Source organism: Corvus kubaryi, unplaced genomic scaffold (genome assembly GCF_017639235.1).
Source record: "Corvus kubaryi isolate FWS band 111438036 unplaced genomic scaffold, C.kubaryi_AGA036_p1.0 split1-37296, whole genome shotgun sequence".
Taxonomy (NCBI): Eukaryota; Metazoa; Chordata; class Aves; order Passeriformes; family Corvidae; genus Corvus; species Corvus kubaryi.
In genome coordinates this window covers 10,065,919-10,087,052 of record NW_024582075.1, presented here as the reverse complement: position 1 = coordinate 10,087,052, position 21,134 = coordinate 10,065,919, and the positions used below count along the sequence as shown (strand labels likewise).

The 21,134-nt window shown below is 37.0% G+C and overlaps 1 protein-coding gene across 7 annotated transcripts in view; it reads right to left on the bottom strand.

The window, feature by feature from the left end:
- TMEM161B (transmembrane protein 161B) overlaps positions 1-21,134 on the bottom strand; it is a 181,099-nt gene that overhangs the window by 10,925 nt on the left and 149,040 nt on the right. For 5 of the 7 annotated variants that reach the window (XM_042053981.1, XM_042053979.1, XM_042053980.1 and 2 more), the window contains 8 exons: positions 18,374-18,463; positions 14,424-14,521; positions 12,579-12,735; positions 7,252-7,403; positions 6,673-6,733; positions 4,825-4,965; positions 1,651-1,764; positions 374-548 (listed from right to left, as the gene is read on the bottom strand). In XM_042053981.1, the coding sequence (XP_041909915.1) occupies positions 374-548; positions 1,651-1,764; positions 4,825-4,965; positions 6,673-6,733; positions 7,252-7,403; positions 12,579-12,735; positions 14,424-14,521; positions 18,374-18,463 (988 nt within the window). The remainder of the gene's footprint in view (positions 1-373; positions 549-1,650; positions 1,765-4,824; positions 4,966-6,672; positions 6,734-7,251; positions 7,404-12,578; positions 12,736-14,423; positions 14,522-18,373; positions 18,464-21,134) is intronic. The other 2 variants (XM_042053978.1, XM_042053977.1) reach the window with 2 other exon arrangements.

Genomic DNA, 21,134 nt, shown 5'->3' with positions numbered 1-21,134 from the left:
TTATTCCAAAATATAACCACCTTATCGTAAATTCTCCCTCAATTTAAAAATCATAGTTGATATTTTACCCTTCTATCTAAATTTAGTTTTTTCTTTCCCATGTTGTAGTTAGAGATCACCACTCACTGGAAGGGATCTTTTTTAACAACTTCCAAATAACCAAGGACAAACCATCCACATAACACAGATGATACATCTCTCCATATTTTGGTTTGCAGAATTTCTCTGTAATGGTGCTATTTTTATAGGAGATATAGTCTAGAAAGCTTCATTCAGATATGAGCTCTGCTGCTGCAGAAGACAACCAACTGGAAAAAAGTAATTTGCAGAGTTGAACTACTACAAATACATAAATCGGTGCCATCATACTTACCATTTTCTGTAAATCAACCATACTTATTCTACCAGCTTCCTTTTTCATCTGATCCACACTTTTCTGGGCTAAATTCAGATAGGCCTGTAAATGATGACGCATCATAGCCAACCGTAAAGCACATAACAGGATTATAATCCACAATCTGATGGTATCAAATGTATCTTCTGACATTCTGTGGATAATAAACAAAGGGTAATGCTGTTTTCCAAAGACCACCTACTGCTACAGTTATTTGTTTGTATAATCTGTAAAGTAATCTTGAGGCAAATTGTCAAAACTAGTTAACACACAAACTACAGTTATGAAGTTCACATGCAAGTAGTATTTACTTTTGCCTTCTTTTTCCTACTACTTCTCAGAAGCCCTATAGATTTAGATCCAAATTAGTATTCATTTCTCTGTAAACAAGAGCAGTTCTTAAATGCTTAAATTCTGTGTAATGAAGGAAGAACACTAAAGCCCAAGGTTGCTCAGATAATTACAGGTTTTCAGACACACAGGACTATGCAGTAAACAGTACTACACTGTAAATGGGTACTTCAGTTGCCTGATAAACCCAGTTATAGTTCAACATTCATTTTAAGATAAACTGAGGAACAAAAGATATACAAAATATGTATATTTATTGTGTTTTATGTAATAGCTCAATGGTCACAGGATCACTCTAGAAGCTTATCTCACCTCTAGAAAGCAAGAAATGTATCAGCCCATCATATCTTTTTCAAGACTATTTTGAATTAGCAAGACTAACTGTGACAATGACAATCAACTATGCTTCTTATACAGTATTTCAGGTACCACTCTTCTTGGAAACTCTTTCCCTTTTTGTATTTTAAATATTTTACCTATCAATTCAATACCACTTCATCAGCATGTAGATCTTAAGACAAACATCCTAGTTCAGCTCTCATGCCAACATATCTCAACTATTTTCAGTGAAACTGCTCCTTTCCTACACCAATATGCAGGATACAAGATTCCAGCAGCTAGTAGTGAGGTGGTATTCCACCCTTACAAAGAACAACCCATTACTGCCACCGAGATGTCAGAAGACAGCAGCTTTTTGGGAACCACCACCTTAACACTCAATATTCTGCAACCATTTCTCATTCTTTTGAAATAACAGAAGCTCTTTAGAACTCAGCTGCACCTTCCACAATACCTCTGACAGCAGATTCTATTAAAAGTCTTTCATGGTTCAATGACTTTCAAACAACTCTAAGACACTGTTTTGTTCTCAATACTCAAGAAAGAATTTTTAAAGGAAATCTTACAAAGGAATGCTCTCTTTGCCCAAAGGTGGATTCATAATGTAGTCCTTAGTGATTGGTTTTACCCACAGTAGAACCATAAATAAAGGTGCCAAGAAGTTTATATGTAGCAATGTTCTGAAAGAAGAAAAAAAAGGAGGAAGTTAGTAAACAAAAACAATGACCATACTGTTGAAAGTGTATACAGATTCAAAAGGAGAAATCTTAACTTTAAAATAGTTGGGAGAAAGATTAAATAAGAAAATTACTTCCCTATTTTATAGGTATCAGTTACATTTCAACAAAACAGTAATACTGCATATTGTGAAATCACACTGGATTTTGGCTTTAAAAAAGAACAGAAGAAAAGAGTTGTCAGAGGTCAGATTTCACAGTTTAATGAAGTATTTTATTTAGAAACCCTGACTAAATTAAACTTGGTACTTATATTCAGTCAAAGATACTCAGACCAAAAATCCAAAAAGCCAGCATGGCTTTTCCCTTTTAAAAGCACTCTATAAAACTGCACAATAAAAATAAATATAGTTCTCTTTAGTAATCTTTGAGTACAAAATAGTGGAATTTAAAAAGGGGATATAGTTTTGGAGTTATCCCTGAAATTAACATCCTTCTTTATTTCTAAATTTTCTTCTCTATTTCTAAAGACATTTTCCCAATCATTTTTCATACTAAAATGAATTGAGAACAGTTGAAGGGATTGGGTTGTTTTGTTAGTGCAATATTTCCTCACTAAGAGAATCAGGGTCACTATACTATAGAAAACACTACACCACTTCTACACTATAGAAAAAATCATGTAATCAAAAGTTGTTCTAAAGAACACAAGACCTTCCAGATTGCAAACTATCAAGCTTCCTAAAATCATTAAAATCTTTGCATGTTACAGAAGTTGTCATCACACACAAATTTTAATCTTTGGTTTCAGATGAAGAAGTCAGCCCGGCTAGCTATTAAGTATTGCTAGGGAATGCAACAGCATCAAGAACAGTCCAAAGCATTCATTAGATTGTGAAAGCCTTTTACCTGAGCTTCTACTTATTTAAGAGATCCTACTGATTTAATGGACTGGAATGTGCCAAAGGGTGGTTAGAAGCACTTTTTTTTTTTTTTTTTGGGAACAGGCAGAAAGGCTGTTGAAATACCCTTTCACGCTCTGGCAAAGGAGGGAATGTGTACAAAAATTGTACAAATTTGTTAAGAAGACTCCAAATATATGAAGGGAAGGATACTACTGGCAAAGAAAAAAAAAATCAAACCAGTTCTTAAAATCAAAATGGACACCAGATGATTTTTATTCTGTTTGCCCAAAAGTGAACTTACTCCCTATACGCATAAAAGAATCACAGTAATAATTCTGAACATATTAGCAAAGTGGTACTTAATCATTAACCTTGAAGGTTTTGGGCTTTTTTTGGTCAGTGTTCCCTGCAAGTTAAATGTTCCATTCCATTAAGGAAGAGATTTTGTGCTGGGCTTTTTTGGGTTGTTTAGTTTTGGTTCTTTTGTTGGATTTTAAGGGAGATTGATATGTTTTTTGGACAGCTTAGGGGGCTTGGACGGCTTGGGGACTTTTGGTTTGATTAAGGTTTTTTCTTTGGTTTTTGTCGTTTTTGTGTTTTGTTTGTTTGGCTTTTTCTTTGTAGTTGTTTTGGTTGATTTTTTAAAGTAGAGCATGTATTTGACTGCAGAGACACACACTGTTTTAGCACCCAACTTAGAAAGCTTTGTATCAGTGAGACGTCATCCTCATTTAAAAACCCCCTTTAGTCACTGTCAAAGAACTGTAATCAGTAAATGATCTACTCACTGACAAATCAATGTGCATCAGCAAAGACAAGTTATGTTCTTCAGGTTTATTAGAACCTGGCACTTGACAATTACTCTTTATAATGACTTTACCTAATTATATTGGTACCTTTTAATCTATTTAATGTAATTTTCACATTGTACCACTTGAATAGTCAAAGTATTGGTAGACTTTTGAAAATAACTTGGTGGTGTTGCACAAAGTTATCTTCAACAACCAGTTCCAATATCTTCTAAAGAAGCTAGAGAAGTTTTAATTTTCAAAACCACACTTTAGTGGGTATTAATTCCCCTTTAGTTCTTGATTAATGGATTTTTGTTTCAGAGTTTATATTTCTGCCTAGGATGTCATGTCCATTGATCAAGGAAGATGTTGAAATACAAAAAAGACACAAGGAATTTTAAAATACTGAGAACCATAACTAAGAAGAACTAAGTAGTTTATTTATCTGAAAAGAACAGATTAGGAAGTGACTCAGTCACAGTCTACACACAGACAGAAATGTAACAGCAGATAAAACAAGCCAATAGCTGGCTGCCATACATGGACAACTACACTGGGTGCAAGTGTACTTGCTTATAAATTTACCAAGACTGATGGACTCACTTCAAACAGATTAATTTTTAAGCTGAACATTCTGAAGGGAAAGAAAAAAAATGCAGTTTGAACAAAAATTATTTTTCTATTGGAAAACATAATGATTGTCTTAGGAAATTTAGCAGACTTAGTACCCACACAGCCCTATGCTGCAGAATCTGTCATTATCATGTATTAAACATCAACAGTCAAGATCTCTGAAAACCACTTGGAATTTCACCCTCAACCCGAGAATGCTCAAAAGAAATAGTTAAATTGAACAGAACATTTTATTATCAAATGAAAAGATGGCTGAAAATGAAAATATTCCTTTAAATTGGTATTAACATGATTCTTATTAAATATTCTGGGTCATTTTTACATTTTATCGTATGCTAAATATATTAAAGGAATAATGCCCAGCTGCAAGTGTAGGTGGAAAAAAACAGTCTGTGGTTGTACTTGTATTTCCTGAAGGTTATCTTAACTTCTGGAAAGACATGATGGGGGAAAGAGCTGGACACAGAGACATTCATGGTGGAGCTCTTGCAGGAGGAAAGGAAAGCTCCTTTAATTGGGACTCTAAATTACAAGGTAAAGAATGTAACAGACTGGCATAGCACAGGTTGAGCAGAAAGTGGCAGGTTGCGAATCTGCTCCAGATATGAAAAGCAGGCAGCAACAGAAGTCTTAAGTCACTACCTTCTTGTTGGAATAGTTTGCTTTGTTTATTTTTAGACATAAAAGATTTAAGACTGAGTCGCATATACCTATTTGCATATATTTTCTCTTACTGTGTTATTTTTTCTGTTGCTAAATTCAGAGCATCCAGATGCATTTGAGCCAGTCGCAAGCCAGGGAATGTCAAAAAAGCACCAATAAGTGAACACAGAACAGCCAGGAACAATTTGAAGGTTAGTTTAGACACAGGACCCCTAAAAGAAAAGAAAGGAAATAAGCATTTTCTTGGGGAGGAAGTTGGGGGAGTGGGGAGTATCAGAGACTACTTTCAACCCAACAGTATCTAACATTTAATTAAAAAAGCCAACAGTATTCTATAGGCTTCCTCTGGAATACTAACATTACTCAAACCAATCAGAAATTAAAATTTTTAAGGATACTTTCAAAACCCAACCAAGTCACCTATTTATTTCCTAGAAAAACAGAAAACCTAATTTACTGCCTGTGAGATGTTAATTTGTTAGTAGAGAAGAAGAAAAAAAAGAATAATTTTATATTGTAATTAACAACAAATTATATAACAGAAATAACTAAAATAGAATAAATTTAAGGATTGTGTTTTCAAGAGGAACACATGCCTCATAAGTTTACCTGCTCAAAGATAAAACGGGTATTTTATTCTACCATCATCCATTAAAAAGCTCTATCAAACTGTATTACTGCATCTTTTCACAGATTTATCTGAAATGTATGTGTGGCCATTAACATGTCTCTTCCAAGTGATTACTACTGGATATAAAAAAAATTACAGGAAAAATATCCAGGATCAACCAAATCACAGAATTAATTACATAAGTAACAAACACTGCATAACAAAAGAAAAAACCAAACCAAACCCCTCAAACAAACAACTAAAACATCATAGTTACAGTGAAATATAACTAAGAGATTAAAGAGGAACAAAACCAAATCTAGTGATCCAAAATGAGTTTCAGATTCTTTCTTAACCTATGTGACCTAAACTATCAAGAGACACCATCATTAACTCAGTTGCTGCTAAAAACAGGTAAAGCACTCCAATAGTTTAAAACTAAACAAACACTTATCATGAAAATGAATACAGAAGTTAGTGAACTTGCAATAGCTTAGGAAAGCAGGTTAAAGAAAGGCTAAGAAATACATGGGATTCAGTTACCAGTTTCCCATGAGTTTATTCATAAATTACCCTAATCTAGTTTGAGGAAATTTCTGTTCCTCAAAAATAAAGATATGCCATGGCTTCTGCATGATACTTGAGACCTATCAAGCAAGAAATTCAATGTTGTGCTTCCAGTGATGAAATACTCCCAAAATTTTAGCACACACGTATAAGGAACTGTAACAGAAATCCATTTTGCAATATACAAAGGCTGCCTATGACAGTATTTGTGTATTTATGTAACATCGCAAGCTATGGCATGCTCCTTCAGCAGTCCATAAAAAACTTAGATGTCCTGTAGCAAGCAGATGTTTTTGCATGATAGGAACACAGTTACAACCTGAAAACAAGACTGAACAACACAATTTACTCCTAATGCCAATTTTAACACGAATTTTATCTTGTAGGTTTTGCACACTCATCCTCTTGCATGCCATAGGAATGACAAAAAAATATTTATCTATTTTAAATAATCCTTGCTGAAGGGAAATACTGTGAAAAAAGTGTTTACACTTTTGAACTATATTTTACGAACTACAATCAAAATGTCAGAAAATATATCCATATTAAAATGAAAACACTAATGCAACTTCAGTTACTTGTTGGTACTTTCAGATTCTTATCATTAATCTCTTTAAACTATTGTAGGGATTATAACCCTGTACAAAAGCAAAACATTCAACACAAATGCTTGCTAAGAAAATCCAAATGGTTCAGTTATAAATTCAGATATAAAGAGACAAGTGTATTTCCAGAAACTTACTGGGATTCCAAACCTTGTTTTTCAAGAAACTGCATAGCACTTTCTGAGAAATTCGAGAATCCTGCAGAGACACATATATTTATTTTATTACAGTACAAATGAAGAATCCCTTTTGTGAAATAAAATGCTGAGCAACAGGTCATCTTTTAAAAAATTTTTCCTATGTCTAGCAGAGCTCTTTCATGTGCTAATTAGTTAGCTACAATACAATAAAACTTGATTAACAACATTTGTAATATTTGGACCCTTCAGGAAGATGAAAAAAACTAACTTTTAAAATTCTTTTCTGGTAAGGGAGCTACACTTTACTATGAAAGTCAAGAAAGGCTAATCTATAACTGGAAGGTAAATACAATTAACAAAACAAACAACCTAGGCAAAGACTACACTACTTAAGAGAAAGCCAGGAAATTATACAGGATATTATTTAGAATCCTAATTCCAAAGCAAATTTTCTTAGAATTTCTTACGACTTACATAATTCATTTAAACACAGATTTTATCAAAAACACTGGAAATAATTTTCTTTCAGATCATACAATCACTACAGCCATTTCAAACACTGAAGAAAGGAGTTACCTGATTCCAATCCAAACTCTAGATAGTTTTCTGTCACAATGAGTATTGCCATTGCTTTCACAAAGAAGAAAAAACCAAAGGTGACACAGACTGATCTTTCACCTCCGTCCTCAACTTTGAAATAATGGGTAGTCAATGAAAACAGTACCTTACTACACATGAAAAACGTCAAGGAAAATCTAGTTTGTAAAATAACTGTAACCAAGAATGATAAACTTGTATTTCAGTTATCTACACGAGGGCTGTTCTATTGTATGCATTTATTTCTTTTGAAGATAATATGTGTTCAGCCAATTTCAGGTTAAATTACAAAACACATTAAAGCATAATAATCACATAATGGGTAGCCAGGAATACTCTGGAGTAGAATTTTGATCTAGGCTTACTTATAATAAGAAAGAAGACACATGAAAAGACGGAACTTATATTTCTCTCCTTTCAGATAGAGTAACATTGTTTGAGAAAGACCTTTAATATCAAGCCCAGCCATGAACTCAACACCAACAAGTTCAGCACTAAGCCATGTCCTCAAGCACTTCAACTATGCACACATTTGAGACTTTTACCTATCAAAGAGACTTAAGACAACAGCACATTGAGGCCTATCTAGGAAGGAAAAATCTATCCTGTGTTCACCTTGGAAAAACAAGAGTCAGACTTAAAACCCATCTAAGATCTGGTTTGATATATCAAATCCTTTTATCTAGTCCCACTGCCACAAAGACAAACATTTAAGACATTACCTGCCCTGTTATCAGGGTGTGTTAAAAATATTTATTGAGTATTATTTTTTTACACATTTCTAAATTAATTCTAAAGTGAAACAGATTAGGATAAAGTTTTCATGATACACTATCAACTCTTATTACTATGAACTGCAGCTCACTATAATTTAAATGGTAGGCAATATATAGTCCAGATTTAAATGAAGTATTTGGAGATCACTCCAGGCATTATGTGATTAAAAAAAAAACAAGAAAAAAATGAAAACCAAGATTTTAAGTGTAATCTGTAACACTTTTATCACCCACTACACAATAACATAGTTGTATTTGCCCATGGGCAAATACAACTATGTTATTGCATTTTTTTTAAAAAAACCATTTTTTGGCTACCTGTTCAGTAAAACATTTGAACAATTATCAGTCTCTCAAGAAACTATGATTATGTAGTATCATAACTGATAATATAATATCATATACCCACTTCAGTGAGCAGCACACATTTAACATACACATTGCTGAATTTCCTGTATATGCAGAGAGATTCTAATATGCACAATGTGGTCTAAGGACAGCATCTAGTAATTCCAATCTCATAGTAATCACCTTCAGATCCCTTCACAATCTACAGAAAGAACTGTTACATTGAAAGGAAGACTTACGTCATCCCAAAGAGAAGTACGTAATAGATCATATAGACTGTGCTCTGGAAAGCCTTGTTTCTCTAAAAACACATGCTTAAACTAAGGCTCTTTTTACAGCTAGGAACATTAATTACAAATGGAAAACACCCTAAAGTTATACAGAGGACTTAATAACAGTTTGTGATCAACAGTCCTAAACTATAATCAGATTTATAACACCCTAGATACTTCATTACTTCAACTATAGATTGTGCCTGAAGGACTTGGAAAATTCAGTGAGGAGCAAGAAACCATACTAACAATAAATTCCAATTATAGTGCAGATTCAGAACTCAATAAATACTTAATGATTATGCAAACTACACATGACTGAAACCCTCTGTTAGTTAAACAATCACTACTGCTTCTATTTTTGGGTTGGAGAAAATTGAAGCATTATGGCTTGCTTCATATCACTTCTTTCCACTGCATGACCTAATACTCAGGATCTACTGAAGGAATAATTTCGGAGTATTCAGTGCTACGATAATAGATTGCCCACACCAGCCCTCCTTTCATTCAGTTTTTTTTGGCCACAAGAGGCATTAGAAAATTGTATATATAGCTGTATATAGCTGCAGGCACTGGAGAATTTACGGTATAATAATAGAGAATTTATACCCTTTTATGAAAATAATTTTATTTTTTGAACTGCTGCGATTTTGGATTTCTTTAATTTTATAGTTCATATGGTTGAAGTGAAAAAGATCCATCTTCTGTTCCTACTAAAACACATAAAAACTGTGAATTCACAGAAGCACAGAATATTCTGAGCTGGACAGGATCCATAGGATCATCCAACTCCTGGTCCTGCACAGCACCATCTCCAAGAATCACACCATGTGCCTAGCACCACTGTTCAAATGCTTCTTGAACTCTGTCAGTCTTGGTGCTGTGAGCACTTCCCTGGGGGCCTGTTCCAGTGCCCAGCCACCCTCTGGGTGAAGAACCTTTTCCTGATATCCAGCCAAAACCTCCCCTGACAAAACTTCAGGCCATTTACTCGAGTCCTGTCGCTGGCCACCACAGAGAAGAGATCAGTGTCTGTCCCTCCTGTTCCCCTCAGGAGGAAGTTGCAGATTGTGATGGGGTATCCCCTCAGTCTCCTCCAGGCTGACCAGACCAACCAACCTCAGTCACTCCTCATACGGCTTCCCCTCCAGAACCTTCACCATCCTTGTGGCCTCCTTTAGATGCTCTCTAACACCTGAATGTCTTTCTTAGGACAATACCATACCATCCCTTGCCTGGCTGGCAATGCTGGCTCCTCCTGGCTGACTCACATTCAACTTTCTGTCAACCAGCAGCTCCAGGTTCTTTTCCATGGCACTGCTTTCCAGACTCCTGCTCCCTAGTCTGCCCATACATTCAGGGCTGCCCCATCCCAGGTGCAGAATCCAGCACTTTCCCTTGTTGAACTTCATATCGTTGGTGATTGCCCACATCCCTAATTTGCCAAGGTTTCTCTGCAGGGCCACCTTGACTTCAAGGGAGTCAACAGCTCCTCCCAGTTTTCTACCATCTGCAAACTTGCTTTGTATCCTTAGTACAACTTATCACCTCTTAACACACAGGCATGAAACAGAGGAAGCACTTGTCAGCAAAACTCAAAATTGTTCTATATTTAACTTTGACATATCATATTGACTGCTTTCTGTTGAAAATATTGAGGCAACCAGATTTTTCTGAATCATCCATTATCATAGAATCACTTCTGGTCTTGACATACTGAGTTAGTGATTAGTTGAGTAAGTTTTAAGTATTCTCTGCATCCCAAAGGTCTGATGTCACAACATATGAATGAACTTCTTCTGAAATCTCCTCTGACTAGGTTCCAGTGACCACTAGAATTGTTATCAATACCTCTGTATTCTACCTCCTTCACCTGAAAAGCTGTAATGCCTGGAATAAGTTATGTTAATATATTTATGGAGATGTTTAGGCTAATATAAAGTTTAAACTGTGCTTCCTGTTACTGCATCCTTCTACGTGGCCACTAACTCCTCATACAGGTACTAAGCACAGACTCTAACAGCTACTTGCACATTCACACTACTGAGACAAAAATCTTGCACTGACAGGCAACTTAACCCTTTTTTGAAGTTTTGCCCTGAACTGATGACCAAATGAAAGCAATGACAGGACAGTGTTCAAAACCATGGTAAGAAAATATTACTGCAGTGGATATTCCTACAATATATAATTCTCAACTCTGTTTCACCTAGAATTGTAATTACTGTTGTGTTATTTAAATTGACTACTCCTGAGATAGGAGAGATGAAGCAAACAGGGCATTGTCAGCAATAAACCTAAGAGTACATTGTGGCTTTAGTATTATAAGCTTGTTTTTCCATTAGTTCTATTAAACTCCCCCTCATCCTCAAAACAGGAGTGAAAGGTGTTGGCTATCACTTCTGATTTTTGAAGCAGTAGCTGCGTCTTCTTCCTTCTGCAAAGATTAAACTAAAATTCCTGACTTCACACAAAAAGTAAAACAAAAGATGTGCAGTAACAACTATACATTACCTATACTACAGCTATAATACAATTAAAAGGTGTGCAAGAGCCAGACACCAATTTTCTTGTCACGGAAGACTACAAAATCCACCTTCTGGACCATGGATCTGTTCACTGACATGTCAAAGGAGAAATACCTGATCTGGCAGCAAGCTACTGACAGACTTTTTTCCAAATGGGAGTTGACTCTCTCTTCTAGCAAGTTTTTATACATTGCAAGCAAAAATTATGGAAAAATTCTATCATTTATACTTCAGTCTACTTAGAAAATAATTCCTGTCCATACCATAAAGGCAGCACACATTTTAATAACTATCAAAGACAGACAAGCAGTAAGCATACTCAGAACTCTTAGTCAAATGTAACCAAACATTAGAGTTCAAGGTTTTACGTAACACCACCAGCTACTGCTAGTATTACAAACCAACTGAACAAAGCACAGCACATTAAGAATCTCTAACAAAGAACTAGCATTTATACAGAGGAAATAATTTTGAATGTTCAAGAGGTTTATCAACTGTAATTTAGCACTTCATCTGTTCTCAGCTGCTGAAGGAGCAGAGGAGCTGTAGCAAATCACTTTCCAGTTCACCTTTCCATAATCTGCACTCTTACAAGCCCTTGTTCAATTCCACTGCTTTATCCCCTATCATATCTTTAAAATGCAACTTTCCTCCCTAAAATGTGTGTCTGGATTGGTTTGAGGAAAACAGCTAACTACCATGCAAGCATCTATGTCTGACACTGCCTTCTTTGTAAAAAAAAAAAAAATTAACTGCCTTCTTCATAACAAAACAAACATTTTATGCTTTGATATTGCCTGTTTCCTAAATACTCCACTTCCATTTCCTTCAGTTTGAGAGGTGAGTTTAGCTCTTCACAGAGCTGTTCTTACAACTGTCTACATAACTTATTTTCTGTAAGAATGCCCTGAATTCATGCACATATTTTTGCAAAAAACTAGTATACACATCACTGTACTATTCTGTTCAGGAACTATGAGATTAAACATACTGAAAACAAAAAACGTGCAATAAATTTCCAAACGTCTCCAAAAGCTGGACTTTCTGTACACATAACTATTTCTGACTGCCAAACTGAGCAAAATCAAGTTAGTTTAGAACCACTACATACTACAGATGAGCACTAACTGTATTTGCATATATGTATTTTTCTCCTAAGTGGTCTGGTATTGATGTTAACAAGCTAATGACACCAGCATTTACAAAGACCATGTACAGCATATACATTATCCAACAATGGCACTAGCTTACAGGATCCTTTTACCAAATGCTAAATATTTCTGTATCCTGTCCATCAGTGGCACACAGATTTATATGAATTGCAGAATGATGTAAACTATTTTAAAACACGCAGAGGGATTCGAGAAAACAGAAAAGGATACACTGCAAAAGCCAAGACAAGCAGACACCACACTATGCTGATATTCATTTCTTGTGAGGGCTTCATAATGCTGTAATAGGCTTCTGTCACCACATACACAACTGTAGCTGCAACAGTGAAATCCACCAACCACTGATATTCTGGAAAGTAATGCAATGCTGAAAAATATAAAGTTTGTGAATGTTAAAGGTATGTTTTAAGGCAGTTACTGATGTATATAGAATGGAGTAGCAATTAAAAGAGGTTTTGAATTGTGTATTAAGTGTATTGAAGTTAAGTTTAGGTAGACCCAGATCAACCACATAAAACTCAACAAATGTGAAAAAGTCACTCAACAACGTGAACTTCATTCTTCACTTCTGTCATCCAATATGTGATTTCTACTCAAATTTATAAGGCTACAAGGTTTTACTATTCTATCACCTCAGTTTTTATAACATCCTAAATCCAAAAAGCATACTTAATTTAGATTGCACAACACAGAGAGTAAACAGTTTTCCAGTTGAGTCCATCTGCAAATCCAGGTAAGAGAGGTTTTTTGACCTCTAGTTAAAGACTAAAAGCTCACTGGCTATCATTTATTATATTACAAATAAACACTTCTTTTTATTTTAAAAAACCCACCATCTAAAATACTGATGGTTTGCTCTTCGAGATTTTGTTAATACATTCTATAAAGCAATAATCATTGTGTAAACTTCACTGTAAAAATTCTGTGGATTATACTGTGTTGCATACAGGCTGGATGTTATGGAGAGAGTTTCCACAGGTGTTGGAAACTGCAAAGAACAATTTGTGACAACACAAATGGTCCCTCCCAAACACCTTCCCCACATTTACACAGTTTGAAAGTGAGAAAACATTACTGAATGTTTGACTTGACTACAAGCTACCTGCTAGCAAAGATATTAAATTTGGCAACCTTAGGTATTTCCAAGTCCTACACTTATTTTGAAATAACAATCTGGTTAGATTCCCCAAAAAACTGTATATATTACATTTTAAACACAGTAAACCCTATCCTGTATCACTCAGGTTGACAATTAAATGCTAGAGTTTAATGAAAGTAACACTAGTTGAAACTTGTGAATGCTCTATTTATGCGCCAGCTTCAAAAACATAATTTCTGTTACACAAACACTATCACCCACAATTTAAGCCAAGAAGTCTCCTGCATAGGAATATGCATCCTTTCTTTCTATACTTATCCAGAGAACACACAAATATAAAAACATAGGTAGGAAAAAAATACGTATCACATACATACCCATGTATGAATTTTCTGTAACAGAATGACTGATGATGATGAAGTAACCAAAAATTTCCATCTAAAAAAATCCAGTACCTTCTAAAACACTTCATGCTGTATATTTCTGTACTGTCACTTGCCATTTTTAAGCATTTTACCTGAATGCTTCAGATGTGTGGTTGAAAGGTCTTAGGTTCCAATGCTGAAGCACATTTCCTATTTTAGATGATCATAAAGTATATGGCTTGATGTCTGAGAATTGTTACTTTCTTGTACAAAGCTAAAAACTCTATTTTGAATAGATTATGATGTGATTCTTCTGGTGTCATCTCATATTGCTATGGGAGCCTGATACAATAGTTGTAGTTTATGCTGGATTTCACCTACTTATCCCCTTCCACAACACTGCTATTAAAATGTCACCCATGGAACACGAAAGGAGACTTAAGCCCTACTGCCTGCTTTCTGATTTACAACCAGTTTTGCTTCTATTCATTCACTGTCTACAAAAAAGATATTTTAGCATTCATCACAAATAAACACTTCATAGACTCAGGATATACTGGAAATAATATATTACTCTTTGCATCCTCTTACCAATAGTGTCCCTTTCTGTTACAGATTTTGTTTCCAGATGAAGATCAATATCTTTTGGAATGGTTAAGGGTTTGTTTTCAATATGACCATTATATTTTCTGTAAAATAAATAAATAAATAAATAGGTAGCACAAGCATGGATGAAACAAAATAGAATTTTTCAATATATAATGACATTTCACATTCAAGAAAAATGCAGACTGCTTTTTTTTTTCCAAATACGAATATTTTTATGTCTCTAGCTAAAAGTAGTGCTTCAAGTTCAAATCTTGGAAAACAATCAGGTATGTTAATGGCTTCCAGCTATAACCTGACAGACTCTGACATCCTATTGTGGTATGGGTTTAAATGGGTTCCAGATGCTTTAATCTGAGCATCTGTTGAGTCAAGATCCAGGGGACAGTATTTATTTCAGCCCACTGATTTTTTCTATTCAGAGCTACAGGGTGTTCCCAAGGTCAAGAAAAGAAAAGAAATCTTGCATTAGTCCTTCTCGTCACAACAAGCAAGTACATCACATGAGCTGAACTAACCCAGATCCTTGAAAGGTCCAGCCAACTAGCCATCAAGCAAAGGCAATTAAAGTTATCTTTCTAATCTAAAAAGGCATGTATTTAGAGCAAAAGGCGTTTTTCATCTGGAGCTCTCAAACTATACCAGTATCATGATCTTTGCTTCCCTGAAATTAAGTCACACTAGTAGACTTCAATAAAAAACCCAGCACGCTCTTAAAAAAAAAAAAATTAAAAAGATTGAATGGTGTTCTGTCAGATTAAAAAATCAAACCTAAAACTTAAAACCTCTGAAAGGCTAGAAGGAAACAATAGACTGCCACATTTTAGAATACCACCTCTGAAATTAGAAAAGGGGAGGTGGATTTTCCATAGAAAAACAAATTATTTGGGTATAATAATTAAAAAGAAATCCAATCAATCATGAACTTCGTTTTCAGGAATTTTTTCATTTTAGCTCATATGTGAGATGAAAATACAAGCAGAAAACATTAATAAAATTTTTCAGATTATATTAATGCTTAGAATAACCTGAAACACAAGAATTTTAATGGACAAACTGAAGATAGGAATCTTAAGCATTACTCAAAAAATTCAGTTGAGCAAATCTACACAAGAAATTCCAAACACTGCCCAAGGACTAGACTACCTGCAAGCTCCTGTGTACTTCCCTGCCCTTAGCTGTACTCCTGATTATTCTCCTATTGCCTGTATCCAGGAGTACTGTCATCTTGAGTGAGATGCACATTTTGACAACAGAAGTCATTTCAGATCAACAAAACTTGGTGTTCTTACACTTTAATTATCCCAGAGGCTCCACAATCCAAGAGGCACAGACAGAATATATCCAGCATCATTGAATGCTTTAATTCAAAGTAATTCAAAGTAGCTGTGGACCTTTTCATTAGCCTAACAATTTCATACAATACAAACTATTCTGAAGCAGAAAACCTGCCTAATATTCATGTGCTATTAAACCCTACAGCATAAGATACTGAAGTGTAATATGCACTGAATAAAATTAACTAAAATTTCACACTACAGCTGTTTCTAAGACTAATTTTCAAGCAAGCTCCTTGTATCTCCTTTAATCATTTATCTCTAAATTAGTTCAGACTGACAGTGTATTTAAGGAGCAGGTATTACACTTTGAAAGACTATGGGCTTGACGAAGCAGATTCTTTATCTTGGAAAGACATGGGGAGCACTAAACAGATGCCTCTATTTCTCCTACACAGTCTCTTTCACATCTCCTTGTTGAGATGACTCACAATATGTACATTCCATTTTGTGCAACCTAAATCAATAAATCCAAACCAACTCAACAGGAACAATTCCCAGTTCACTACGGTTCTTCTTGAGCAAGAGTAGCTTCTTTCAAGGACACAGAGCATTAAAAAAAAAAAATTTATTATTCATTCAGCTGTTAAACAAGCAAAGCAAAGCAAACGTTATTTAAGCCTCCACATTACCGTTTTAGTTTCTTCGAAGTTTTATATTGCCCTGTGATTAACATTCATCCTGGTACAATCACCTACTACTACTATTGCAAAAGACTGGCAAGGCTGAGGAAAGGCAGTAAGAGTACAATTGTTAAAGTACTATTATTATTTGGCAGTGCAGTTGTGGTTTCCAGTTTAAAGCTCCTACAGGTGGACTTAAACTTATAATTACATAATTGAAGTTATTTTATGTATGAATAAACACCACTGGTTAAATGAATAATTATAAATTGTAATCTTATGCACAATTTTTGTCTGATTTTTGTCACAGAAAACTGTTAAGATAAAACAAGATTCTTAGTTTTAAGGAATGTTGCAAAAAAAAAAAAAAAAAAAAAATCACTACTTTACAAGGAACAACTTAACCCAGAGAATCGTGGTGAATGATACTGCATCCAGTTGGCAGCTGGTCACTAAGAGTGCTCCACAAGACTCAGTATTGGGCCCCGTCCTGTTCAAGGTCTTTATATGTTGCAAAATTATTAAAGGATCATGGGCATGGATCATTGATAGAATTATGGGATCAATAAAAGAACTGTACAAGCAAGAGCCTGCAAGCAAAAGGCCTGTGTGAGAAAAACTCTGCATGAGAAAAATCCCTGTGTGAGAAACAGGCCTGGGAAACAAAAAGCGAGTTTTGAAGCGATGCAGCTGTGGAGATAAGACCCGGAGGGAGGAGGGTGAACTCTGAATTCTTTTAATCATAACATAACTGTAGAAGCTTGCCAATGTAAGTCCAATTATGTAGAAGTAGAAATGCGCTTTGATAAGTTTTAAGCCACTTAAGAGTTAACAAGTTGGTATACTATATAAGTGCCTCTGGATTGCTAATAAACGGAGCTTGCTTTTATCAACCATATTGGTTTGGACTGCAATTCCTCCCCCCGCTGGAGTCCACAGACCCTTTTCTTTCCAACATTTGGCGCCCGAACAGGGACTCGGACTGGGACTGGGATTTCGTTTTCTTGACTACGGTGGGAGCCGACGTGGCACCGATAAAGCGGCGATCGGGGGGCGAAAGATCAACACCTGCAGGCAAGTGTCTGATCCGTGCCTGGACTGACCTGACATCAGGGGTCCGCCAAATCAGCTGACAAGGGCCAAACCTGGAAGGCCGCACGACCCTGACAGCAGGGACAGCGGTAAGACGCGGATTTTGCGGTTAGACGCAGTTATTGTGGTGGGACACAGTGCGGTAGGACACAGATATGGAAATAGAGGTGGCCCTTGGTTTACGCTTTTTAGAAAAGCGGGGACTTAAAGAAGTACACTTTTATAAGGAACTAGCTGATCCAAGACTGTTTAAAAAGAAAGCTAAAGAAACAAAAGCTCTCAAATTCACCTGGAGAGCAGTAACTGGCACTCTCGCAGAAATAAAAACAGAAAAGATAGTGGCTGCAGCCGCCATAGAGACTTTAGAGAGTGGCAGCGCTGGCTGCAGCAGCTCCGGGAAAGAAACAGACGGGGGTCTTACGGAGCGGCGGGCAGAGACCAGAGTGGAGCCCAGGGTAGCACGGTCCTTCGGGCTGGCCGCGAGAAAACCAGTTAAAAACACAGCAGCACCTGTCCGCTCACTGCAGGAGCTGCTAAACTCGGCAGAGCCGGATGTTACCCCTCCGATGGCCGAGAGAGAAATGGCCAGGAACACAGAAGCAGAGCCACCGGACCCAGGGGGCGGGGCGTAGGCGGGCCAAGGAGACACAGGCAGTCCGGGTGCCCAGCCAAAAGCGGCAGAGCAGCTCAGAGGTCCTAAAACCCGGCCAAAAGCGGCAGAGAGCAACCTCCCCCGCCGAACAGCGGAACGTCTGGCAGCTACGTAGCTTCTGTGGTTTCGTCGCCTGCAAAGCCAAAGCCAGCTGGGGCTGCTGGGGGTCAGCCCCAAAAGAGGGAGAAACACCAACAAATGATACAAGAAGTAATCAAAAAGCTTGCTGACTTATCTACACGAAGCATTTTGCAGTTTATCTTTACAGCAGATGTCCTGTGTCCGAATGATCGCATCAGGCCTGCAATGCTGCAGAATGTCCTGCAACAAGAGGGACAAGTCATGGCTGCATCACTAACCAGAGAGGTGCCCAGCAAGTGGTGCTGTACTACAGGACCCCAAAACAAGAAGGAGCAGTCAGCATCAGCTCCTGAGGAAAGTGACGCCACTACCATAACAGCTGGAACTCTGAGACCTGTCCCAAGGAGCCTTGGGAGAGGCTCCAGACTGAGTGAAGGAGCTGAGGACTTGCCAGATCCACCACTCTCCGTAGCAGGAGAAATAGCAAGACTCTGGGGTGAATGTAACAGCTGCCCTAGGTGGTTGCTAGTGACTTGTGGTGGGTGTTGGGGAACCCTCTCCAAAGACAAAACTAAAAAGGAGAGTTGCATAAATTTTTGGATATAACAGCAAAACACAGAAGTAAAGTAAAAAATTGTTTTTTAACTGTCTTGAAACAAGAGCATTAGCAGACATTTTCAATCAGCTGTCTGCCCATTTAGAGCAAGTGAAAACAGTCAATTTAACTAGCATTTATGTTTTTACCTGGTACTTTAGCAGCCAGGGCTCACGCTATTTTGCATAAACTTGCTTTCTGGGAGAGGAATAAGTTTAATATAACTTCGCAATTTTGCATAAACTTGCTTGCTGGGAGAGGGATAAGTTTAATATAACCTTGCAAATGCTTAATGAGTTAAGTGTAAATGTTACTAGTGTTAGACATACAGTATTATAAAATTAAGTAGCCATTGATTTTCTATTAGCTCACAGCCATAGCTGTGGAAAGTTCCAAGGTATGTGCTGTATAAATCTAACTACCTTGTCCTAATTCACAAGCAGATAAGTAAGTTACATCAATTAACCACACAATTACAGAAAGAAGATGGTTTCAGCTTAGAAAGATGGTTAAAGTTTCTACGTTTAAAATCATGGCTAGTTTTATTTGTGTGGCATTTGATTACTGTAGGACTAGGAATATTATTAATAATAGTGTGTTTACCTTGCCTACGCCAGTGCTTGCGGAAGGTAACACACAAAGTCACTACATCTGTGACCCATCAAGTATTGCTTGTACAAAAAGAAAAAGGGGGAATTCATTGCAAAATTATTAAAGGATCAGGGGCATGGATCATTGATAGAATTATGGGATCAATAAAAGAACTGTACAAGCAAGAGCCTGCAAGCAAAAGGCCTGTGTGAGAAAAACTCTGCATGAGAAAAATCCCTGTGTGAGAAACAGGCCTGGGAAACAAAAAGGGAGTTTTGAAGCGATGCAGCTGTGGAGATAAGACCCGGAGGGAAGAGGGTGAACTCTGAATTCTTTTAATCATAACATAACTGTAGAAGCTTGCCAATGTAAGTCCAATTATGTAGAAGTAGAAATGCGCTTTGATAAGTTTTAAGCCACTTAAGAGTTAACAAGTTGGTATACTATATAAGTGCCTCTGGATTGCTAATAAACGGAGCTTGCTTTTATCAACCATATTGGTTTGGACTGCAATTCCTCCCCCCGCTGGAGTCCACGGACCTTTTTTCCCAACATTTATAGATCATGTGGACCAGGGGATGGAGGGCACCCTCTGTAAATTTGAAAACACTAAGCTGGATGGGAGTGTTGATCTCCCAGAGGGCAGAAGGCTCTGCAGAGGGATCTGGACAGGCTGGATTGATTAATGGGCTGACACCAGTGGCATGAGGTTCAACAAGAAAGACCAAGTGCTAGGTCCTATACTTGAGTCACAACAACCCCATGCAGTGCTACAGGCTGGGGTAGAGTCACTTGAAAACTGCCCAGCAGAAGAGGATCTGGGGGTGCTGGTTAACAGTGGCTGAACTTGAGCCAGCATGGGCCTAGGGGCCAAGAAGACCAAGGACATCCTTGCTTGTGTCAGACATAGTGTGGGCAGCAGGACCAGGGCAGCGACTCTACCCTCTACTCAGCACTGCTGAGGTCACACCTCAAATCCTGTGTTTAGTTTTGGGCCCCTTCACAACCAGAAAGACATTGAGGTACTTGAGCAAGTCCAGAGAAGGGCCATGGAACTGGGGAAGGGTCTGGAGTACAAGTTTGATAAGAAGAGGCTGAAGAAGCTGGGGAGGCTCAGCACGGAGAAAAGGAGGCTCACGGGTGTCATACATGAAATCCCTAATTGTGTTTGGTCTTTGCATATTAAGTGTTTTAATTAATTAATTCTGAGTTAAGTATTTTTAAATTGAATGTTAAAATTAACCCATCAGCCCAGGTACAAAAATCTAGTTCCATTATCAATATTTTCAATTGTTCAAAGTAGTTTATTAAAAGAGTTGCATTATTCCCAGTTAAAAATCCCCATTTAATAAAAATCCCCAAGTTATGCTCCCTTCCCAAACTTTAAACCACCTGTACACCACAAGAGTTATCTTTCCCATGTTTATTGTATACTTTTACAAGTGTTTTAAGATGTGTTGCATGTATTTTAATATTTTTAAAAGTGTTTTTTACTTTGCACCTTAATTCAAAGCCTAACTCCAAAACCCCAGTTCTAACAGCCACCAGCTATTTTTAGTTCTTCAGCCTTTACCCTGCAGGCAAGCTCCATGGCAACCTGAATTTTAATGAGGGCACTTTACCACCCTTATTTCAACTGATACCACCCCTCTGACAATGACGAGCTATTGGTGGACTGAGATGATCTCACAAAGGGAAAGCACCAATCACTTCAGAGGGGCGGGC